At 36.5% G+C, this 25,283-nt stretch overlaps 2 protein-coding genes across 3 annotated transcripts; both read right to left on the reverse strand.

The window, feature by feature from the left end:
- Nucleotides 1–116: 116 nt before the first annotated feature.
- Nucleotides 117–12,314, reverse strand: atad5b (ATPase family AAA domain containing 5b). The gene is made up of 14 exons (XM_056459853.1): nt 11,541–12,314; nt 10,736–10,877; nt 10,243–10,618; nt 7,245–7,330; nt 6,995–7,140; nt 6,735–6,900; nt 6,476–6,658; nt 5,665–5,792; nt 5,429–5,522; nt 5,293–5,357; nt 5,030–5,215; nt 1,989–2,725; nt 1,531–1,683; nt 117–792 (listed from the first exon to the last, which is right to left on the reverse strand). The coding sequence occupies exons 1-14, from the start codon at nt 12,192–12,194 to the stop codon at nt 720–722; spliced, it is 3,189 nt and encodes a 1,062-aa protein (XP_056315828.1). The 5' UTR covers nt 12,195–12,314; the 3' UTR covers nt 117–719.
- A 267-nt stretch (nt 12,315–12,581) lies between these two features.
- suz12b (SUZ12 polycomb repressive complex 2 subunit b) lies at nt 12,582–25,158 on the reverse strand. 2 transcript variants are annotated; one of them, XM_056459858.1, is made up of 16 exons: nt 24,555–25,158; nt 23,741–23,787; nt 23,592–23,656; nt 23,406–23,474; nt 21,161–21,210; nt 20,974–21,059; nt 20,482–20,713; nt 19,310–19,418; nt 19,132–19,237; nt 18,779–18,953; nt 17,594–17,679; nt 17,327–17,470; nt 17,024–17,181; nt 16,544–16,742; nt 14,089–14,168; nt 12,582–13,920 (listed from the first exon to the last, which is right to left on the reverse strand). In XM_056459858.1, the coding sequence occupies exons 1-16, from the start codon at nt 24,703–24,705 to the stop codon at nt 13,626–13,628; spliced, it is 2,052 nt and encodes a 683-aa protein (XP_056315833.1). In that variant the 5' UTR covers nt 24,706–25,158; the 3' UTR covers nt 12,582–13,625. The 2 variants fall into 2 exon arrangements, with proteins under 2 accessions (XP_056315833.1, XP_056315832.1); XM_056459857.1 differs by having other exon boundaries at nt 17,594–17,682.
- Nucleotides 25,159–25,283: the final 125 nt, after the last annotated feature.

A 25,283-nucleotide genomic window follows, 5' to 3' on the forward strand; every position in this document is an offset into this window, starting at 1 on the left:
AAATATTTTAGGTTTGTTTGTTTTTCCAAAATTTTTCCAGGCTTGGAAAATGCCTTGTCAAAATTTCATGACTTTTCCATGGTTTTCAAGGAACGTATGAACCAAAATCTATCGAAGTTATTTTATTTAATTCATGAGAATAGAAATAGAGCTGCAGTGTTTAAACATTCAACAAATGACAATACTCAACATCACCAACAAACAAACATCCAAGAGTTTACATGCGTACACAAACAATATATGGACAAGGTCAACACCTGACTAATGAGGATTGTAATGACCTCACATTCTAAATACAAAGAGGAGTTTTTCACATTTTTCAGCTTTTACACGTTCTACTGTTCTTTGTTAGGCTTTCCGCAAGAAATTTAATGTGGGGTTTAGATGGATGCAACTGGCCTGCTCTTTAACAAAAGTGAGTAAACCTGTTGTAACTTATGTTTTTAGAATTATGCACTAAATAGCTTTAAAGCAATGGGTTTACTCACTTTAAAGCCACCTAACTGTCTTCCAGGGTATAAGATGTGCCCTTTGCAGAAAACAGAAGTTAATAGTTTCATGTTTTGGCTTATTGTAAAAAAGATGCCATAAACAATCTTTTACAGGTCTTTACATAAAATATTTCTAAAACACAAAAAACAGAAAGTTCGCATTCCTTTAACTATACAGAAAACCACGCAAAAGTTGAGGAAAATTTACTGCACCAGCTCAGTCACACATCAAGGGAAATCCAATGTCATAAGTTCTAAAGTGCTTCTGGGTAGGTGAAGGCTTGAGAGGTAGTATGAACGTCTGAAAAGAGAGAGAGGAAAAAGAAAACATTGCTTGAACAAATACACAATTGTAAAAAGGAAATAAATCAAAATCACTTTTATATTAAAGCACTAGCACTCAACACGGTCTCCTTTGTAAACATTAGTTAATGCATTGGATAACATGCACTAACATTTTTATTTTAAAGCAAATTGATTTTACATTGTAAAAATTTGATTTGTACAAAATATTAAGTATTTATTAAGTACCGCGGTTTGGAAAAGTCAAGGTTTTAAAACCACCAAAATTTTTTCTGTAATACCGTTCCTAAGACATGTGTAAGATTATTTTATTAACGTTTTTGTTTGTTTTTTAAGACACCAATATCTCCAAAAATAAAAGAGATCCAAAGATGCCATTTTAAATTGTAAAAGAAATCTGTGTTTTTGAAACAAATTAAAACAAATGTATATAGCCTTCTGTGTTTTACTGCTCCAAAATATTATAAATCTTTCAAAAAATGGAATATAATGTTTTCAAAGAGGAAAAAGTTTGTTTTTTACCCAGACATTTAAAATATATATATTTTAGAGCAGTAATCACAAATCACCGTTATATTTTTATCCAAAGTTATCATACCGTCAGAATCTTATACCGGCCTATTTATACCATGCCTATTTGCAGTATTGTTCAAGGGAATGAAGTGCAGATTTCCTTTTAGAATACAACTGTACACTTGGCTGTATTAACTGTGCAGAGATTATGATAAATATATACCTAATTGAGTGCTGTCCTTTAACTCTCTCTGACCGACAGATTGATCGCAGAGTGGACAGGTAGTCCATGAAAAAAGCATGCTTATTACGAAGATAACAGATCTTTCTGCTGGAAATCAGTATGGATGCTAACTCCCTGTGCTTTTGGGCAACCCTGTAACAAGAGTCAAAAATCAGATACCACAAGAACTTAACCACAGCACAGATGAAGTTAAAGAGATAGTTCACCCAAAAATGAAAACTCCTCTTTTACTCATGGTACATTTGAGTCAAACCTGGATGAGTTTCTTTCTGCTGCTGAACACAATAGGAGAAATGATGGTAACCAAATAGTTTTTTTAAATAAAAATATTATTTGGTGTTTAGCATCAGAAAGAAACAAGTGTGATGAGGAAATGACAACAGTTTTCGTTTTTGAGTGAATTATACCTTCAAGCAAACTAATAAATACAGACAAACCTAGGTTCACAGAATTTGCACTGACATGTTGTGAGGTATTTTTGGCAAAATGGCTGAGAAAAGGAAGCCATCACTTGCTCCCATCTCTCAGTAGACATCTTCTCCCTCAGTCTTGCAGCTTCTGTCCAGATCCCAGAGAGTTCAGTCTGGCAGCGATGGAAACTTAAAACTTCAACAAAGGCCAGTAGCTGGGAGGAATTCTCAAAATATTGTCTGATTTGCTCTTCTCTTTCCAAGTCCAATAAACTATCCTTCAGTGTGGCGCCCATCCAACCAAGAGCTTCTGTTTTACAAAGTTCAGTTCTATTGAGAGACGGTTTTTGTAAACAAGCATCCACAAAAGACATGTTGTCGAAAAAACTTCCAATGCACAACACATGGTGAAATATGAGTGATTCGCTTTGTCCACGGACATCAGGTTCAGAAGCCAATTTGTTAGTTTGCTTTGAAGGATCTGAAGCCTTGACTGAATGTGTGTAAGAAATAGTTTTTGACCTTTGTGTTTTCCCTCTGCAGGCTGATTTTCTCTCATGCACATTTGTGGGAGTCTGTAACATTAAGCCTTCTGACTCCTCTCCTTTAGTGTTGGGATTTGAAGACTCTTGCAGATAAAAAGTCTGAGATGAGAAATCGGGTGAAAAAAGACTTCCGATGATAAAGTACAGTAGACCTCCTCCTGTTTTCTCTGCCAGGATCTCCAAACATCTGCTATTTTTCAGCTCGGTCCATGATCTACACTGTTTAAGACCGAATGCACAAATCAATTTTCATTTATGAATCAGTGCAACTGAGTATTAGTATTGTCATCAACATACTTGGAGATCGCTGGTTTGATTTGAAAAAAAATACTAACTGTACGTTCAAAATTCTTTATCATTTGGAAAAAGTTTAGAAATCTCGATGAATTGAGAAGCAAACAAAGTCACTGTGACAAAAATCCACATCACCCCAGTAAATAAATCAATGTCTATACTAATCGTCTATTACCCATCAATTTGAGTACATCCCGTTTATGCTTGACAATATCAAGTTAAGTATCAAGTTAATGTCATGATGTACACACAAGGAGCATAGAGTAATTAAAACATTACTCACACACACATATATATATATATGTGTATATACACACACACACACACATATATACATATGCACACACACAGTTGAAGTCAGAGTAATTAGCACCCCTGAATTATTAGCCCACCTGTTTATTTTTTCCCTAATTTCTGTTTAACAGAAAGAAGATTTTTTCAACACATTTCTAAACATAATAGTTTTAAGAACTCATTTCTAATAATTGATTTATTTTATCTTTGCCATGATGACAGTAAATAATCTTTTACTACATATTTTTCACTTCTATACAGCTTAAAGTGACATTTCAAGAGTTCGCACTTAGATAATGCTCAACTATAATAGCAGGTTTGGCATGCTGTCCCGGGAGAGAACCCTGAGCTCGGAGATAGATGAGCCCAAGGCTCCCGCCTGGTTAATGAGCATTAGGAGGGACACGAGATCAGGTGTTTCTCGAATGTCCCCCCCGCTTCTGGCTGGTTGGTTAGGCATGTATACGCTGGGTGCTTGTGACTGTATTCTGATTCACTTATATACATGTTTTTTGAACTGTGGGAGGAAACCGGAGGACCCGGAGAAAACCCACGCAAACACGGGGAGAACATGTAAACTCCGCGCAGGGAATGTCAACTGGTTCAAATGGGCCTTGAACCTGTGGCCCTCTTGCTGCGAGGCAACAGTGCTAATCACTGAGCCACCGTGTTGCCCGATCAAAGAGGAGGAGGGATAATGTAAGGATAGGGGGGGTTGGGAGGGGGGGGGGGTCCGAAAACAGAGATAGGGAATGAAGTTTAGCTAGAATATATATAGTAGTTTTGGAGTGCTCCGATAGGCTAGCTAATGATTAGTGATGAGGATCAGCTGAAGTTGATCATATCACGTGTTCCTCTCGAAACTTGTTTATGAAACTTCCCTTAAAGGCTTAACTAGGTTAATTAGGTTAACTAGGTAAGTCATTGTATAATGATGGTTTGTTCTGTAGACTATCGAAAAAAATATATAGCTTAAAGGGACTAATAGTTTTGACCTAATGTACTTTTAGAAAAAAAATTATGTCCATATATGTGGACTCGTGGTCCAAATTTACATAAAACACTTTTTCCTGAATGTTTTTTAGTGCATATATAACATAGAATTTTTTTTTTTTGAACTTGCTTTGACTATCGGAGAGTTGAAACAATTTTTTTTTTGCCTATTTTGGACAGTTAAAAATAGGGTTTGGGACCTTTTATATGCTGCAAAACAGTTGCAGGATGACACAGTATGTGGTCAAAATGATTTTTAAAATTTTAAAAACTGCTTTTATTCTAGCCGAAGTAAAACAAATAAGACTTTCTCCAGAAGAAAAAATATATATTATCAGACATACTGAAAATTTCCTTGCTCTGTTAAACACATCATTTGGGAAATATTTAAAAAAAATAATAATAATAAATTCAAGGGGGCTAATAATTCTGATTTCAACTGTATATAAACAGTGCTCAAGATATACAAGCACACCCCTCACAAATCTATATTTTAATTTCATATTTTAATAGGAAGCTATACAATATTATATTTGTGCATATACATTAGATTAGTCAGTACTGATGCCAAATTTCGGAGCATAACTTGCCTAATTACCCTAACCTGCCTAGTTAACCTAATGTGTACCTAAATAAGCCTTTAAAAATGTCACTTTAAGCTGTATAGAAGTGTCTTAAAAAATATCTAGTCAAATATTCTTTACTGTCATCATGGCAAAGATAAAATAAATGTTATTAGAAATGAGTTATTAAAACTGTTATCTCTAGAAATGTGTTGAAAAAGATCTTCTCTACATTAAACTGAAATTGGGGGAAAAAATTAATAGGGGGGGCTCATAAATCTGACTTCAACTATATATATTAAATGTTTTGTTGATGGCATATTAAGGAAGAAAAATCATTTTAAAAAGTCTTTGGTAAACAGATGTCAATCCGACTCACTTTGAGTGTGTTCTGGAGAATTTGTAGTTCTGTGCTTCCTCCACCACTACAGACCCAGAGCTGAAGCTGGAGAATACTCTGCCTGATGTCCCCCTTATTCTGACACAGCAGAAAGGCCATGTACTCTGGATCAGTCTTCATGTTCTCCACCACACACAAACACTGCAGATAGCTCCTGATAGTTTGCTGAGTTTAAAAGAATACAGAATTATTCCATCAAAATGTGATATTCTTAGATTACTGTTCAAAATGCATTTTCTCACCAGTGAAGGAGTACGGAAATGGATTTCATCAAAATTTCCCTTAAGTCTTGATCCAAATAATGGGTCTACGAGTAAGCAAGGTTTTAGCAAACCAATAAATGTTTCATTGCATATTATGCCATTACAAGTTGCTTACCATTGGTTGTAAGAATTATGGGTCTTTTGCTTGTGCTCATAAAAGTCTTAATAGCTGTAAGAAATCCAACATCTTCGGGGAAAATAACATCAACCTGGGGAACACATTTATCATCAAAAGCAGATTTTGAAAAAAAAAAAAAAAAAAAAAGTAGAAGGGGGTTAATCGTATAATAATTAATTTATTCAAATCATGAAGCATGTTATCTGATCAGTTTAACAACAATGACTTTTTACCTCTTCAAACAGTATTAGTGACACAGGGATTGCACGGCTCTGGTTTTTAGAGGCTGACTCTTTGCCTCTTTCACTGTTGTCCTTAAACCCAGATCCCGATCTCTGAAGTCTATCTGGTTCAATAGTTGCTGCAATTAGATTTCGAATTATTACTCAAAGTGCCGCAATATATCATGTTTATAAAAAGCATACATACAGGGTCTTACAGAATGTATGATTACACAAGTGCAAAGTTATTTAATCTTCAAAATATGTAAGTGAACCAGGCTCTATATAACTTACAGTTGAAATCAGAATTATTAAACCCCCTTTGAATATTTTTTAAATATCTCCCATATTAACAGAACAAAGAAATTTTCACAGAATGTCTAATAATAATTTTTTTTCTGGAGAAAGTCTTATTTGCTTGACCATTTTAAGGTCAAAATTATTAGCCTCTTTAAGCTAAATATTTTTCTGAACAAACCATTGTTATACATTAACTTGCCTAATTACCCTAACCTGCCTAGTTAAGCCTTTAAATGTCACTTTAAGCTGTATAGAAGTGTCTTGAAAGTGTCTTGGAAAAATATCTAGTCAAATATTATTTACTGTCATCATGGCAAAGATAAAATAAATCAGTTATTAGGAATGAAATATTAAAACTCTTATGTTTAGAAACGTGTTGAAAAAAAATCTCACCGTTAAACAGAAATTGGGGGGGGGGGGGGTAAACAAGGGGGCAAATAATTCAGGGGGTTTAATAATTCTGACTTCATCTGTACATGACATCTTTATCCATGTTCTTTTTAAACAATCCACATGCACTTACCATGCATACAATGTTCTGGACCATCAGATGTTTTAACTAGAGATTTTTTGCTACTCAATTTGAAGAAGCGAGTGAGTTTTACTGGTTGTGGATTTCTGATGTTATGGGAATCACTACGAGAAACTGAAGTCTTCTTAGATGATGAAGTAGTAACTTTTCTATGTGCTTCCTTGCCTGTGGAAGCTGGAGATAAAATCAATCCTTTCAGATTTAATACATCTAATTAGGTATAGCCTTTTTATGAAGGAAAATCACTCACAAACTGGAGCAGGTTTGATTTGGCTTTGGTTAATGATCTCAGATTCAGTTTTGAGGGCTGAGGGTTTAATACTCTCAAGGTCCATCTGATGAGACTGAGTTGCTTCTGTCAGCTGAGAAAGGAGGAGTCGACCACAGCGCAGGACTGAACTGTTCACTTCAAATACCTGTGTGACCACCATGGAGAAGAGGAACACGTCATTAAAGCTAGTTGTAATAGACAGTCAGTGTGCTGCAAAAGGGAAACACTGCAATATTTACCTTGAATCCCAGCTCTTGTGCACAGGCATACACAGCAGCTGTTTTGCCCACTCCAGAAGGACCAGTAATGAGCACAGTGTTACACAGCTCCTTCACTTGGTCCATGGATACAGCATCACCCACAAAATCACCACAGTCCCAGGACTCTACAGGTATAGAAATGTTTACACATTTATCAGTAACAAGAAAATAGAGGCTTAATACCTGCAATATTATATATTACTGAAATAAAGGTGCACAGGTACGTCACCAGCAGCATCTTTTTTCATTCTTCTTTCATCTTGTCGTCTTCTCCTCTCTTCGGTGTCTGCTCTTGTTTTCCATTCTTTTAACCAGCTGTTATTGGTGTGATGAAAAAAGGTTTTGTTTTTGCCCTCTAGTACAGGGGTGTCTAAATCTGCACCTAAAGGGCCTGAATAAGCTAGCCAAGGTCTTCAGACAGCCCTATAAAGTGTGCTGAAGTTGTTTGGAGCTGAACTCAGTGGCCCTCACAGGTGCAGTAAAAGATCTGGGATAATGCTAACCTTAGCATAATAGAGTTGAAAATGCAAATCCCTCCCTGGTGTCACACCTCAAGTCATAAACGCACACCAAATAGTTAACGATAAACAACCTTATAACACTAGATCAAATAGTACTTTATAATACTACAATTGCAAAAGTAAAAACCTTTTTGAAAAACTGTTATTTATATCTAGCATGTTTTTAGTTGTGTAGCAAGTAAGCATGTCATAATGTGCAATATTGCATGCATGCAAGAAATATCTTTATCAGAATATCTTCAAAATGTTTGTTTCAGTAATTCCATTCAAAAAGTGAAAACTGTATACTTTATACATTCATTCCACAAAGACTGATATATTTCAAGGGTTTATTTACTTTAAATTTCATGACAACTAATGAAAACCCCAAATTCAATATCTTTGAAAATTTGAATATTGTGAAAAGGTACAGTATTGAACACACCTGTTGCCACACTCTAATCAGCTAATCAACTCAACACCTGCAAAGGCCTTTAAATGGTCTCTCAAGCTGCATCTCAAATGGCACACTATACACTTATGCACTTACACACTCAACAGCATAGTATATGCATGTAGTCTCGTCCCAAATGAAGCACTAATGTTTTTTTTCCAAGCGGAAATTCAAACCGTTTCCCTGATGACGTTTGCCAAATCAGTGAAATAAATGACCAAACTATGTAATGATACCTTCCATGAGTATAACCGCATTCACCATCGGGAGGCGCTATAATCCCTCTCATAGGAGAATATCGTTTTTACAGTGTGTGAAGTGTCCATCATTACACACTTCATTTTAATGGCTGAATGAGTGCATCATCAGGGTAATTTAAGTGCACTTGTTCTTTTTTTTGGTTTATACACAGTTTTCAGTGTGAACGTACTGCTTACACTATTTATACTACAAAATGGCATAGAAGAGTGCATAAGTATGCGATTTGGAATGCAGCTTCAGTCTAGTTCTGTAGAGTACACATTCATGGGGAAGACTGATTTGACAGTTGTCCAAGACGACCATTGACACCTTGCACAAGGAGGGCAAGACAGAAAGGTCTTTGCAAAAGAGACTGGCTGTTCACAGAGCTCTGTGTCCACGCACATCAATAGAGAGGTGAAGGGAAGAAAATTATGTGGTAGAAAATGTGAACAAGCAATAAGGATAACCACACCCTGGAGAGAATTGTGAAACAAAACTTAATTAAAAAACGTTAGGGAGATTCACAAAGAGTGGACTGCAGCTGCAGTCAGTGCTTCAAGAACCACAATGCACAGCCGTTTGAGAGACAGGTTTTAACAGCGTCAGAAACATCTCGCTAAAGACCAGACTGCTGCTGAGTGCTCCAAGTTATGTTCTCTGATGAAAGAATATTTTGCATTTCCTTTTGAAATCAGGGTCCCAGAGTCTGGAGCAAGAGAGGAGAGGCACCCAATTCATGTTGGTCGAGGTCTAGTGTAAAGTTTCTACAGTCAGTGATGATTTGGGGTGCCATGTCATCTGCTGTTGCGGCTCCACTGTGTTTTCTGAGGTCCAAGATCAACAAAGCCATATATCAGGACGTTTTAGAGCACTTCATGCTTCCTGCTGCTGACCAACTTTATGGAGATGCAGATTTCATTTTCCTACAGGTCACCTACACACAGAGCCAAAGCTACGAGTACCTGGTTAAGGACCATGGTATCCTGATTCTTAATTGGCTAGCAAACTCACCTGACCTTAACATCATAGTAAATCTATGGGGTATTGTGAAAAGCAAGATGTGATATGTCAGACCCAACAATGCAAAAGAGCTAAAGGCTATAATCAGAGCAACCTGGGCTCTCATAACTCCATGCCACACCGCATTGCTGCAGTAATTTAGGCAAAAGGAATCCCAACTAAGTATGAAGTGCTGTGTGCATGCTCATACTTTTCAGTTGGCCAAGATTTTTAAAAATCCTTGCTTTGTATTGGTCTGAAGTTATATTCAAATACTGAATGTGTAGTTTTGATTAGTTGTCATCAACACTAAAAAATAAACGCTTGAAATGTTTAAGTCTGTGTGGAATTAATCTATACATTATATAGGTTTTACTTCTTGAATGGAATTAGTGAAATAAATCAACTATTTGAAGGTATTCTTCTAATTATATGACCAGCACTTAAATACCCATATACCTATATGTATATATAAATGTGTGTGTGGACAAGTTACTTCAATTACTATGGTTCTCTGCATTTCTAACTTACATCGTCATGAAATAATTTCTCAATTTCTTTCTTAAGCATATGCAATTGTCTTGATGAATGCATACTTTAGTATTTTATATTTCTTTTATTCTTGTTCATGCAAATCACTTTGAATTACCACACTGTATGAAATGTGCTATATAAATAAATTGCCTCGGCTAGAAAATTTAGTAAACCTATTTTTATTTTTAAATAGATAAAAATACAATTACCCCGGTTCTCTAAATTTATTTATAAGGGACCGTCAAATCCATGTACATTATTTAAGCTAGTATTGTAAGCAACTGTAATGATCTAAAAAAAAAAAAAAAGTAATTTAATTACAGTAACTAGGTACTTTGTAACTAATTACACCCAACACTATATATACAAAATGTTGCTCTCATATTTTTGAGTTGTATGAAAAAGAATGATTAAGTTAAAAGTTTTTTGGGGTTAACCATTCCCTGTTACTAAAGGCTACTAGTAGCATGTAATATTATTACAGTAATACATTTTACCTGTGCAATTGCCGTACTGATGCAGAGTTTCCAATGACTTCACTAGACTGCTGAGGCTGATATTTATCTGTCCAAAGAACATCATCCATTCTTAGACTTGGGTTCTGATAAACAGAGTCATTTTGCACTGGTTCAGTGACTACAGCACAGAATGTGGTTAGTTGCTGTCTGCACTTTGTTCGACTCAGTCGGTTTGTGTACTTTGAATGAGGGTTGACCAAAACATCAGACAATCGCTCAAAATCCTTAATGGTAGATCTAATTGCTTTGTTTGTATTGTAACGTTTGTATGTCCTGTACTGATCCTCCAGCTCTTGTTTTCTCTTCCTCTGAACACAATAATCTGAATGATGCTTGTAATCAGACATTTCTGCTTCTAAAAAAAATAAAGGCAGATTTCAGCAAGTAGGTGTGTTTGATTGTTTGTCCTGATTATTATTATTTAAAAAAAAAAAACAACCATTTACATTTATTCGCAAATATATTTGCTTACCTAAAGCAGAGCTCTCCTCTTTGGATGCAGTTCCCTTCTTCTTCAGAAGAGTGAAAAACCTTTGGACAGGAAACTGCAAATTGAGTTTTTGAATGTCCTTAAGCAATTCACTGCTCGGAATTTCCTTTCTCCAGCCCAACCTCTGCCAAAAAACAACAAGAAAAAACACTGAACAAATACAATAAATCAATAGGATTCAATTTGAAACCTACAAGTGTGGTACCTGATCTTTTTGACTTGAAGAGCAACCAAATCTGCTTTTTTGATTTTATTGTATTAATTTCCAATTACAAAATTTCTATATTATATAATATTTTCTGTATTTCACATCTGTATGGTGTTCTAAAAGAACAATGGTTATTAAACAAGAAAAATAAATTACATATATATACTAATATATTATAATAATATGAACACACATGATTCATTACACGACTTCATTTTAACGGTTTTCTTTTTAGCCTGCATTATTAATAACTAAACATATTAAAATCAACCTGTGCGCTCTGTCCCCAGTTAACCTAAACCAAATAAAATCTGTTGTGCTGAAATAGGTAATGCTGTCACAATGAATTCTCACCAGCATTTACACAGTAGAGATTATTATAATAAAGATTTGTAATTAGATTATAAAAATATTAACTAGATTATATTTACATACATCTTTGAGTTGTAATGTAACGTGTTGGACAATATAACAGCCATGTAAAATACTTTTAGAAGATATTCCAAAATTAAATATGTAATGCACATTACTGTGAGAAAAATATTGTTACACTAGTGTCAAATCTTTAAGCAAACCCACCAATTCGCTGACGGTTCTGACGTTGGTTGGTTCTATAGATGTGGGCCTGGTGCCGTTTGAGGAGATCACGTTTTGGACAGGATCATGTTTTGTGGTCTCTTGGACTTGTCCGATGTTAATTTTTGGCTGATCCATCATGTGATCCCGATCACCCGTCTCTGTTTGTAAAAATCTGGTCAACACCTCTTTATTAGATGCAAAATGATCAGTGGTTGACTTTAAACTATTGTCACTTAAGGCATGCTCTCTATTTGTAGAAGTGGAGACGAGCTGCACACTTCTATTGTTACTCGTCCTCTTTAATGTCAGCTTATTGCCGTTTTGCACTGTTTGAGAATAGTGTTCTTCCTGAGTCAAGTTGTCTTTATCGTCAGTAGTTATTACTACAGCATCTGTAAAAAATGTTTCTTTACAAAGGGCAGTCGATCCGGAGCTCCCGGTTACATGGCTGGGATTGTTCCCAGCAATATTATCCGATAATCTGTACGTTTTTGCTAGTTTCAGTCTGTTGCGTTTCGGGTGCACCTGGGTTTGGGGTTTGCCTTCTAACTGCAGGATTCCCGAATGAAAAGTATTTCTGTTGCAGACACTTCCGGAGGAGTTCATTATTTTAACAGCCTGAGGAGGAAAGAACGATGACTCCATTGTTGCCATAGATATTCAACTCCGATGTTATTTGTGTTAATTCCAAATATCACAGGCAAACATTTGCCATATCACTGGCTAAAGTAACAGCGGCACATAAAAGAAACACCGAGTGCGAAAACTCATCCCGACGCGGATCGACAGTTCAACCTCGCGCCAAGCGGAAAGATTGCGTCATCCAATCAGATTCCTTCTCTCGTACGACGTCAATCCACGGAGGCGCGGCTTCTTGTTTGCAAAATACGCTGTCACAAATAAAAACTCAAGCGCATTTTAGTGTCTACGATTAACTATGAATTTAGCTTTAGACTAACTGCTGCTCTACTACAGCGGACAATGCTTTTTTTTTTAATCTTGAGAATGACTTCGCAATTAATTGCCAAAAGAGACAGAGAATTTAAAACCACTTAATCGAATATTTACATCTTTAATCTGTAAATAGTTTTCTTGTGTACACCAAACTTGTGCAATTTGCAGAGGAAACCATTAGAATGAGAAATGATGCTGTATCTGATACTTTGGCATGTACAACATATGAAACCTATAATAGCATCAAACTATTATATAACCACATACCCAATAATAACATAGGTTTGACATCACCTACACGTGACTGAAAACTATTCTGGATCCCCATTCTAAATGTCATAATAGGTTGGTTTACAAAGATTTATGAAACAAGTAGCCTAAACGCAGGCAGTTCATGAGTGTGCATTATATTGCTAATTAATCAGCAAGAGAACTGGGGTAAAAGAAAAAAAAATACAATGAATATACCGTCCCAAAGATCTTCACACTCCACGTGAGACAAGGAGCTGATGAAAGATTGAAATGTATATACTGATTGGTCCATTCTAAAACACATTAAAAGCCTTTGTATGTTATAAAAAAGAAAATGCAAAGTTGTTTAACTTTAAAATCCAACATCTGAAACCTGAAGTCAACAATTCTGAATCTAGAGCCACCGAGTAACTAGTAACACAAGTGCTAAATAGTTACTGAATGCACAGTGGTTTAAAAACAAAGTAATAAGATGTGTACAGAAAACGTAGTCTAACTTATACAGTAACTAACTTCTTCGCATAATGGGTTTTCAGAAACAATTATTCTACACGACTACAGAAAAGATATCAATCAATGGGCATAACAGACACCACACAAGAAAAACATGAACAATTTCCATCAAATCAGTCAATAGCACTTGTGTCAGTCCATAACACCAGCAGCTAACTCCCAATTGAGACTTAAATAGGCTCTTTCTTAATAAACAGGCATATGGGCAAATCAAAAAGTCATGTTTCAAGCCACCGAAGCACAGCTGGCTGCGAGTTCTAGACCTCAAACAAATAAAATGATTGCAAAAGTATAGAGAAACGGAGTTCTCACTAGAGCTTATTCCTTATGTTCACAATTTTTTTTGTAAGCCCGGCTGTTATCAGTCTAAGACTCCAGTTTGGAACATTTGCCATGCAGTGAAAACCCCAGGGACAGTGAGTGACCATTGCAAGTGGCATCCAATGATTCTTGTCCCGCCTCTAATTCAGGAGATGACTCCTCCATCTCCTTCAAACGGGTCATGGCCTGATCAATGGTTGCAATGGTGACTAGGTTAAAGTCATGCAGGTTAACCAGATGAAGGAGAAAGTTCCGACACAGATTCCTGCGAATGATGTGCGGACCGCAATTCTCCACAAACAGCATACTCGCTTGAGTCATCTGATTATCAGCAATGAATCTGCAGGAAAAAACAATTTCAAAGATAAGAACATGACTGCATCACCAAGATTGAAAAATTCTTGAAAAACATTGATCAAATTGTTTTATAAGACTATGATCAAGGTTTTAAAAACATCTTTAAATAGATAATGTAAAGAAAAGGGAGAATATAAAAATATTTCTGTACCCATTCTTCATAACGTGAAGATTCCACAACTTCATTACTTCTTTCTCTCCTTCATTCACATCTGTGAATTCCTCAATTTGCTACATGTAAAACAAAGCATACCAATGTCAGTGGAATCCTAATGCATGAACTCAATTTAAGGAATACAAACTTGCACTATCCAGATATAATACAGTGCATTTGGAAAGTTTTGCCAGCACATCAATTTTTCACATCTTACGTTATAATATTAACATAACATTGAGCTCAATCTAAAATAGACTAAAATGTTCATTTACACTGTTAGCAGATGCTTTTATACAAACAATACCCCACAATGACAATGTGAAAACAAGTTAGTCAAATCTTTGCAAATGTATTAAAATAAGGTAATTTCTTCAACTTGTTGCTCTTCACTGGGTCGCCCTTTAACAGTGACATATACACTGATCTAAATAAACTGAACTACAACAGTGACGATTATATGAAACTGAAATGATTCCGTTTTAATTTAACCAGAACTACACCAGCATTCTACACAACCCTCCTTGTTGACTAATGAATATTAGTGATGTGCAGATCGATACTAAAATATCAATATCTCCGATAGCAGCTTTGTGTGTTCTAGAATCGATTATCTTATCAAAATATCGATATTTCAGTAATTTGGAGCAAATATGTAGTTTATTGGAAATAGAGATATAGTGGAAATTAACTGAATTATGCCAATTTAGTCGGAACTACTTGTTCTTCCGCCTGCCAAGTCATGTGCATAATATGGCACTCTACAACTGCAGAGCTCGCTAGCTAGCCACTCAGTCCACTGGCCTGGTACATGTTCAGTGACGCTGTCATTGGATATGGGTGACTGCAAGCGATGTTATGTGTGAAGCTACTTCACTTCCATAAACTCAAACTTTGTGACACATGTAACAAAACAGTGAGGTACACTGGTAATACCACAAACCTAAACAAACACCTACATATAAAATCACAAGACAGAATATGACAACATCATGACTATGTGATCAGAAGAGGAGGAAAGGAGAGGCACAGGTGCTGCTAGGGCAAGACAGACATCACTTTCAGATTCCTTAGGTGCAGCGGGCACCCAGGTACAAAGGGAGAAAATGTGGCAATGTGGTGTATTTTGGGGGCTTGGGTTTTTGTGACAATGATAAAACAATGGAAAAAGGTAAAAAAATCTTCAAGGGGACCGGATTAACATGTCACTAAACCAAAAGGTGTGAATGTTTATTGTTTTATGTTAAGATGTTCAGGCAGGTGTTTCAAGATATACATGCTCAGATTCTGTCAATAAATATGTAAATTGGCTCTTTTTTTGTATGATAATTCTTCATCAATAAACAAGAATAACCCGTAATATGTCTCGTATTCAGTATAAAGTGGCACTTTTAAGTACACTACTTGTTACTTTAACTTCCTATTTTTTGGCAAAGTATTGGTATCAGATCGGAATCGCTGATACTCTCCTTTATTTGATTTGGTATCGGATCAGACAGGAAACCAGTGATAATCGCACATCACTAATGAATATGGCAGTTGACAGAGGCAGAACAAAATTCAGACTATTCTAACCATTATATTTTTTGGCAAAACAAATTTTCAGGAAAAATTGGTTCTATTCATGTAGTTTTAAGTCTAATGTTTGAGAAAATAGTACTAAATCAATACTCAATAAGATACTTTAATATTTGATTTTACAAAAAAAATCACCTCTGTGTGTGTGGATTTATTTGTAGAACTTGTGTGATACAATGTTTCTATTTAAAACGATACAATTAATGTTATTTGCTTGGACACTTAAAACAACACTGCACAACAGCTAAACAGTATCCTTAAGATTCGAAGTGTGACAAAATCCCCTGCAGTGAAATTACATCATTTAATTGGGTAAATTTTACCACAGTGCAACTAAACATATTTAAATGAAATTTATTTTTGTATTCTATATCATTAGAACTAATATTTTTATCTAACATGAAAGTTTTATTCCTAAATTGCACCTTTCTCTGGGTGCTCCGCTTTACCCCAGTTCAAAAACATCAGTTCAAAAACATGCAATGCAGGTGTGTATGTGAATGAAAGAGTATATATGCATTTCCCAGCAATGGAGGGTTATAAGTTGGTGTAGTATCAGTGCTGGGTTGTGGCTGGAAGGGTATCCACTGCGTAGAACATATGCAATTGTAAGTTCTTTCCACTGTAGCGATCCCTGTATTTATCTAATTTAGACCTAGGTTACGCAAAGATTTCAAACAAACATATTACCTGTTGTCAGTCCGGGGCACTTATAATGAAAATAATGAATTTAAGCCATTAAGCCAAATCAGACTGTAACATAAGAACAGCACATTCTGAATGCACCCTAAATAAGAGGAAACAGTTCAATGAAACTGCATATCTAAAAGTACTTTGTTGCTGAAAATACTACTTGCTTGAGCAGATGACTAACCGTGGTAGTCTTTTCTTGGAGCCACTCTGGGTCTCTCTCGTCCTCACTGTCCACCTCCATCTCCTGAGGACGGAGAGGCATGCAGCTGTCGCTGTGAAAATACAGGCGATTATGCCCGCTCACATAAGTCCGCTGTTGCTCTGGCTCACCATCCTCTGACTCCAAAAACTCAGACAGACTTGGCTTGGTTCGCTTGGGCCTATATGAAAGCAGCAGATTTAACGTTTCTGACATCACAAACAGGGACTGTTACGTATATATCCTAGTAAAATGGCTTTTAAAGAATGAAATAATAACAGTGAATGCAAGTTTTCAATCAACTGTAAATCACCCTTTTTGAGAATGATATGCATCATTTATAAAACGTTTTATAACAACTACTGCCAAATTACACAGTTTAGATTCTATTGTGAATTTACAACTAAGTGAATATTAAAATGACTCTTTATTCAACAACAAACATAAACGCCAGTTTCATACCGGCAAACAAGTATGTGGGTAACAGCTGTCCTCTTAACAGGTCCATTGCGGCTGAAGGCAAATCCAGGCTGGCTGTGAATGTCTTGAGGATTGCCAACATATGAGCCATCATAGCACTCGTTTATTGACACGTCTATTCGAGCACCTTTAGGGTGAGGCTGGAAAGGAGAAGATTAAAAAGCAGCAGAGACATCACCACCTTTACAGGAACAAAAACTAGGAGATCATATAGAACTACACAAAGAAGGCTAGAAGACATGCAAACAACTGATGAAATGTATATATTTGAAATTATGTTCTCACCACATAGTTAAAAATGAATCTACTGTGAGAGAGTTTGAGGTGTTTCAGCAGGCTGTAGAGTTTACGGCAGTTGAGTGTGCACCAGGGACAGTGCAGGTCATCTCTGGCCTCTGTTTGCTGACGGGTGTTATTGTTGTACAGAAACTGTGGACACACAGATACACCCACATGTCGTACACAAAGTACTTGCTTTTGTTGGTTTCTCTAGTAAAACTTTAGGTGATCTCTATTTGGATCTCTATGCAGAAAAAAAGAAAGACTTTCTACCTGGTAAAAAATGCGCAATTTCTGTCGGGGTTCACAGGGGGAATGTTCTATCCTGGATTGCATGCTGGTGCTCACGGATTCCTTCACTGCTGAAAAAATATATATTACAGGTTCCGTGAAGTGCTTTGAAATGTGCATTATTTTATTCAATGTTTGACGTATTCTCAACTGAAAAGGGAAGAGAGGGTGAGAGAGTAGCTCCTCCCCTATTTAAAAAAAACAGAAACAAAAGCATTTTGTTTTTAGCACCACTTTATGCCAGTAATGTAATGTAATGTGTATTTATATAACACATTTATTGTGTATGGTCATACACCCAAAGCGCTTCACAATCACGAGAAGGGTCTCTCCACACCACCACCACCAGTGTGCAGCATCCACTTGGATGATGCGATGGCAGCCACAGGCTAGTGCGCTCACCACACACCAGCTATTTGTGGAGTGGAGAGATCCAGCCAAATAGGTGGATGGGGATAATTGGGAGGCCATGATGGTTCAGGGCCGAAGTAGGCAATTTGGCCAGGACACCGGGGTTATAACCCTACTCTTTACAAGAAGTGCCATGGGATTTTAATGACCACAGAGAGTCAGGACCTCGGTTTAACATCTCATCCGAAAGACGGCGCCCACTGACAGTATGGTGTCCCCTTCAGTTTTACTGGGGCATTAGGACTCACGCAGAACACAGGTTGAGTGCCCCCTGCTGGCCTCGCTAACACCACTTCCAACGGCAATCTAGTTTTCCAATGTGGTCACCCATTCAGGTACTGACCAGGCTTAGCCCTGCTTAGCTTCAGTAAGTAACCGGTCTTGAGCTGCAGGGTGATATGGCAGTGGCCATATCACAGTCTCACTGTGGCTAGTGAGGGTGGTTGAGCTCAAGCGCATCAAATGTAAAACTAATGAGAAAAGTCTTGAAGGGGTGGGGCATGTCAAACACAAGAGAGCATTTGATGGGCCAAGATCTGATGAGAAACTGAAGCATGAGGGACCGTGAAAAAAACGTTGATCTATTTAGGTGGACGTGAAAACTATACTATACTAAAATACTGATACTAACATCTAAAAATCCTTATTTTAATTTCAATGGACCATTAAAGAACTAGAACAATGGCAAATTGATGTTATTGCTTTTGAGAGGAATTAGAAATTTTACCAAAATCGGGTGCTTATTTGCTTCCTTACCAACAGGTGCAGGTCGAAGAGTGCTGATTCTGCTCTCTGTGGTGCTGGTGTCAGAATTGCGGGTTGAGAGAGGTTTAGCCACGGGGGCCGTTGAAGGGTCACTGGGGTCAGCTGTCCAACGAAGAGTGAACTGCAAAGTGGGTCCCTGAGAGAAGGTCTCAAATGGGGGCAACCTCTTCAAAATACAAGACCAACATTGCTTGAAATCTATACGTTTGCTAAAGTAGAAGATTTACCATTAGGAAAAAGTATAACATATATGAAAACTACCAGAAAAACTTCTCAATTATTCTGGTCAAAAGTTACATTTCCAAACCATAAAGTAAACATTATTTTCAGCACACATAAGCAACCTTTCCATCCAGTATGGTCTCCCATGTAGCCCTCTTCTTGCTGACTGGACAGTCCTCAATTTGTTGCATGGAAACCTCATACTCTCCATCCAGTAGCTGCAAGCGTCTGATGGAACATTAGTTTTAAATAGTGTTTTATTCTCACATCAAGGCTTTTAAAGACACTGTAAATACCTACCTGTTTTTATCAAAAACAGTCATCTGAGCAACAAATGTTTCTGTGGTTTCTCCATCACCTCGCAGGGATAAGTTTCTCTTCTTTCTGGGTGGAATTTCATCTTTTACATCTACAAATAAAAAAAGATTTAGTTGCATTTAGGTCTGGCCGTGCATTAGCGACGCTGTGGCTGTAACAACTGCAGTAGGCAGTAGTCAATTAACCATTTTCGTCAAATGTAGGGTGCTCAATTCAAGCATCATCAAGAACAGACAACAGAAAAGGTCTGATATTAGATTTTCAGAAACAAACATGGTACTCATTCAGTAATCATGTCTCCCCATGTTTTATTGTCAGAAACATTGACAGTTCACCCTGAAACAAAAATAATGTCATTCCAAACCTGGATAAATCTCTTTGTTCTGTAAAACATATTTTAAAGCAGTCTACTTTCAGCATATGAACAAGATACAAATATTCTCCTAAATATAGATGTTCCACAGAAGCAAGACATAAAGGGTTGAAACAACATTTTTAGTATCCGTATTAACTTTCCCTTTAACCTAACACACTCTATTCACAGAGCATTCTTTACTTATCTACTAATCGTCTACACTGTGTACCCTCACTGCCACTAGGGTTTGGTATTGTTTTGGGGTTTTCTTTTTGAGACTGGTGCCAAAAAAAAAGCAAGTAGATAAAAAACCCTACTCAGAGGCTATGAAAATATTAGAGGACTTACGTCATTACAAAAAAAATAATACAAAACAGCTCATCGTGATGTTCCTATCTCTGTTTATCACTGGTTACATGTCCAGCATAGGGAGGTTGGTTTTAGCTAAGCTAACATTAGACCTCCTGCTGCTGTCAGATGATGTGTAGTTGATGCAGGCACACGCTATCAAGATTATTTTCATTTCATGCCTGCTGTGGTGTGATTATTATTTTAATTCTGTGTTTGATATTGAAAAGAGTAGGGGGCGAGAGCAGAGGTCAGAACAGGGAAAAAATTGTATGAGTGAGAGCAACAGAATAATAATGTACCCTGATCATTCTGACAGTCCATCCATGCAAACCTTGCAAACATGCGTGTTCAGACATTTAAATGGCACTGAAATTGGTGTTTGATCTAGTACATACCGGTGGCATGGGTAACAATGCCGTTTTGGTACCCAAACCTAACTGCCACTCACCAATATTCTCATCTGCCACACAGCTGATGAAGCCATTGGGGTCTCTTTTGCCTGTGTGAGACACCCTGAAGAGAAGAGAATAGGATTTGACCATGTGACTGTTACTGGGCTCAAACTCATTGCTGGACACCAGCAGGGAGGGGAAGGCACCAGGCTTGGTTTGGCTGAGATCCGGGTTCAAAGGCACCTGCTTTTTTCCCGTAGGCACTTGCTTTATAGGACAGCTGACATCCTGAGAGGGCAAATTGACCATTATTCATTTTAAAAAATGATTACCTTCATTATATGTTAAAAATAAAACGAATATAATTATTATTATAGTGGTCAACATTTGAAGCGGATCATCACCTTTCATCAAAGATGTCTTAAAACACACATTCTTGTCTTGGGAAAACTTTAATTCACTTCGAATGTTGACTACTGTATATCAGCATACTTTAGTTCTCCACTTGTATGTTGTAATATAATACTTTTAAATATAAAAGAGCTTACCTTACGCTTTTTATGACAGACTTTAACAAGTAGCACCTCAAGTGAAACTGAGTTTTGTTCATTTTCTGAGTTTTGACATGGCTTAACTGTCAAAGGAATAAAATTATCAGAATCCTAAAAATGATGATTAAATATGTGAAAACGGTTATTCAGACACTTTGACACATTTTCAACAGATCAGACTCACCGTTCTTGTGAAAAAATCCAGTGAATGTCAGTTGCAGATGTGATGTCAAACTAAATTTAAAAAAAAAATCATTAAAATCATCATTTGTAACTGAATGATGCCATGACTAAAAAAAATAACGCTCAGCGGACTAGACTAATCCACCAGATGCAACGACCCCACAAAATAAAATGCAACCCATTGGCCTAATGCGAGTAATTTATATGAACTGATATAACACAAAATAAAAATGAATAAACCTCTGAATGCATGTTCATTGGCAAAAAATAAAAATCACGTCGGGGGTCCTCTTTTTAACAATCATTAGAGTTTACTTTCACTGTAACTATATATGTAATTATAAACAGAGCTTCTGAAATTTGATCTTTAAATGACAAGTTTTTTTTTTGCATTTTTATAACCTATAATTATAATTATGATAAGGTTATATAGGTTAATTATCTTCAACTTCAAGCAATTTTAAGTGTATATACATTTTTTTGTGAAAAAAAATCTGGGATTTTTTTTTAAAAAGGCCATATTGCCCAGCCCTAGTTAGGGGTGACTGAAGTCTGATTTTGAGCTAATGCCACATGTACGACTGCAGCACATAAGTACAACTCACTATTTGAAGTAATGTTTTCATTCATTCATTTTCTTTTCGGCTTAGTCCCTTGATTAATCCGGGGTCGCCACAGCAGAATGAACCACCAACTTATCCAGCACGTTTTTACGCGGCGGATGCCCTTCCAGCCACAACCCATCACTGGGAAAACAACTCAGTATTACTATTAGTATTTGGTATTATCACGATATTGACCTAAGCAGCAAAAAAGGTTACATTACCAAGTATAACAAAAAATGCTTGTTTTGTATATACAGTTAAAGTCAGAATTATTAGCCCCCCTGTATTTTTTCCCCCAATTTCTGTTTAACGGAGAGAGAATTTTTTTTTTTCCAACACATTTCTAAACATAACAGTTTTAATAACTAATTTCTAATAACTTTTAATAATGATTTATTTTATCTTTGCCATGATGACAGTACATAATATTTTACAAGACACTTCTATACAGCTTAAAGTGACATTTAAAGGTTTAACTAGGTTAATTATGTTAACTAGGCAGGTTAGGGTAGTTAGGCAAGTTATTGTATAATGATGGTTTGTTCTGTAGACTATCGAAAATAAAATTAGCTTAAAGGGGCTGATGAGTTACTACCTTTATGTTAGTAAAAGCAAATACATGTAAATACAATTCATGTACTGTTTGGTGATAGAGTATTGTTTGAAAAAAAATGTATCATAACTTTGATGCGTTTTTGTTGATAAATTACCTGTTTAATAAACAAGACAATTAAATGAAAGCAAATGGAGTGAAGTGTGTTTAAAAACAAAGCCCAATTGAAGTGTATTATAGGGCTGACTGTTAAAGCGACATAAAAATTACATTTGTGATTTAGCAAAAGTTGATTGTCTTGCAAATCCTGTGAGGGAAGTATGGTGATGTGATCAGCAGTTAATCTCAGACAAAAGCCAGAGGGCACTCTCTCAAGTTGCATAGAACAACCAAATATGCCCAGAAAATATCAGTCTCTGGGAAATCCTTACAGCGTCGGATAGAAGCTTTCATTTAATTCAACAAGATTAATAAACACATGACCATGACAACATATGGTTTATCTGAGTTCTTCTTACGGAATTTTCCTGATTATAAAGTATGATACAATGTTTTTTGTCACTACTTGTTAGAATGCTATTAAGAAATATGTTGGTTGCTTTATTCTGTGAAAGAAAGACATAATTTCACAGTTTTTAGTCAATGGGCCACAGTTCTCTGGGAATCTACACAAACAGCTGTCGATATCACAGATTGATTATTTGCAATTGGACTATATCGCATGCAATATTTTGCATAGATATGGCTTTTTAGACAAACGAGCACAACAATTGGATGTAACTTTCATTGAGCCCTAGTGTATGTGTAGTTTTAAGTGTTGGATGTGTATTGATTTAAAATCTTTAAATATTTCAAAAGTTGTGTAGTTCACAGCAGGGGCATAGCAAACGGGGGGGACGGGGGGGATCCGTCCCCCTCACTTTTAGAGACGGACCATTTAGAAACAGATGATTAATAATTATATAAACGTATGATCTCATCCAGACACCACCCCCCCCCACCCCCCCCCCCCCCCCACCCCCCCCGCACCCCCCACATATTTGTGTGAGACCACAACATGCATAGTATGCATAGTAAAAGAGCAATACCTCGGAGACTCAGGCTCTCCTTTCATTTTCTCCACACTGGACAGCAAGTCGTCAACTTTAAATGATCTCCTGAATAAAAGCCAGTTTATTTATTAAACACGTTTAAAAACACACAAGTTTTTTTTAAATATGGCACATCTATTCAGATCTTCTGATGCCAACCAATTATATATTGACAAATCCCACCTTTTGGCATTTGTTCGTGAGTTTCTATGTGACATGAAGGTGAGGGTCCTGTGAAGCAGTACTGGCTGTGAAAGTACAAGAAAAAATATCAACAATCAGAGCCACCACACATTAACGTAAATTAAGTCTATTGAAAAAAAAATACGTACAGCTATTAGATTCCTTGTTCGCAGAAACCTGTATATTTGAGTCGGCTCTGAAGTGAAAAACAAAGAATTTCATATACTTTTATTTTCAACATTTACTCTACAAAACTGCCTTTCTGATGCTTTATAAATCTAATTTACATAATCAAAACAGTGGGACTTCATCTGTCAATTCAGTTTAAGGGACTTCCGAAAAATAAAAAAGAAAAGAAGAAAAAATAACACTCAGCACACTAGACTAGATGCAACGACCCCATGAAATAAAATGCAACCCATTAGCCTAATGTGAGTAATTTATATGAACTGCTATAACACAAAATTAAAATGAATAAACCTCTGAATGTATGTTCATTGGGAAAAAAATCATGTCGGGGGTCCCCTTTTTAACAATCATTATGAGTTTACTTTCATTGTAACTATATAAAATAATGAAATTTCTATTATTATTATTATTATAAAAGTATTGTATGGAATTATAAACAGCTTGTGAAATTTGATCTTTAAATGACAAGTTTTTTTTTTTACTCTTTTGCATTTTTATAACCTATAATTATGTTAAGATTATATAGGATTGTGTAAATGTCATTTAATTTACACTTAACTATTTAGTTTTGCATACATTGGTAAGATTCTTGTTACTAGTTTTAACAATAAACACATGCCTCATGTACACACTCATAAGACCAAGGACGCATCCACGTCTAGTAGCAGTAACACACCACAGCACGTTGTCATGATCTGGGCGTGTCAATGGAATGTTAATAGGGAAAGCTAATGAACTTACTTAATGTGTTAAATGAAACAACTGTTGACTTACTCTCAAAGGACTGCAGAAAGAGCTCATGGTCGGCCTGCAACTGCTCCATCTTAGGCTTCTTGAGTGAGCTCACGCCAGAGGACGAGTATACAGCACCATTGGCTTTAGAGTTCATCACCTGAGCCGAATATTTCTGAGGAGCCATGATCATATACTAACAACTAATGGAAAGTCCAAAACGCATCAAAACAACACCAGGCGAAAAGAGTATCTGCACATTAATGACAGACAGTCGCCCTCGCCCCTTTAACCAGCTCTCTACCATCACCTAAACATCAGCTACTGGTGGTTTAGTCTCTTTGACTAGTGCATGTTTGAATTAGGCTCAAAAGAGCAAATCATATGAGTTGTAAATATGTTACTGGTGTATGTCCTCAATCTGGTTACTGATCCTCAACAGATTAGCACGTTAGCTTGCGGTCCTTAAGAGCGACGAAAACACAGTTAAACGACACCGGGTAATCCATACACAGGCAGAACTTCACGTTCCAATTTGAACGAAGGTTATAGATTATTGAATACTTTTTTACTACCGAAATTGTTTTTGTTTTGATGGGAAATCCGACCGAGTGATGGATACGGGTACTTGTGTATAGCCCGAGCCCTTGAGGAGAGTGCCGTGAAAACCCGCCCACTGCAATATTTTAGCCAATCAGAGATGCCGTCTGGAAAAAGAGAGGTTTTCTATTGGATCGACTAATTTTGATAGACGTAAGATTAAGATTGGTA

Source organism: Danio aesculapii, chromosome 6 (assembly GCF_903798145.1).
Source record: "Danio aesculapii chromosome 6, fDanAes4.1, whole genome shotgun sequence".
NCBI classification, from domain to species: Eukaryota; Metazoa; Chordata; class Actinopteri; order Cypriniformes; family Danionidae; genus Danio; species Danio aesculapii.

What these genes read in the sequence shown, in the direction of transcription:
- atad5b (XM_056459853.1), bottom strand. Translation starts at nt 12,194, where the DNA reads ATGGCAACAATGGAGTCATCGTTCTTTCCTCCTCAGGCTGTTAAAATA. An exon ending in ATTTCCGTACTCCTTCACTG is followed by an intron (nt 5,216 to 5,292) that starts GTGAGAAAATGC and finishes TTTTAAACTCAG; the next exon opens with CAAACTATCAGGAGCTATCT. An exon ending in AAAGGACAGCACTCAATTAG is followed by an intron (nt 793 to 1,530) that starts GTATATATTTAT and finishes CTCTCTTTTCAG; the next exon opens with ACGTTCATACTACCTCTCAA.
- suz12b (XM_056459857.1), bottom strand. Translation starts at nt 24,705, where the DNA reads ATGATCATGGCTCCTCAGAAATATTCGGCTCAGGTGATGAACTCTAAA. An exon ending in GGAGAGCCTGAGTCTCCGAG is followed by an intron (nt 21,211 to 23,405) that starts GTATTGCTCTTT and finishes TTTTAAATTTAG; the next exon opens with TTTGACATCACATCTGCAAC. An exon ending in TGTGGCAGATGAGAATATTG is followed by an intron (nt 19,419 to 20,481) that starts GTGAGTGGCAGT and finishes TTTTATTTGTAG; the next exon opens with ATGTAAAAGATGAAATTCCA.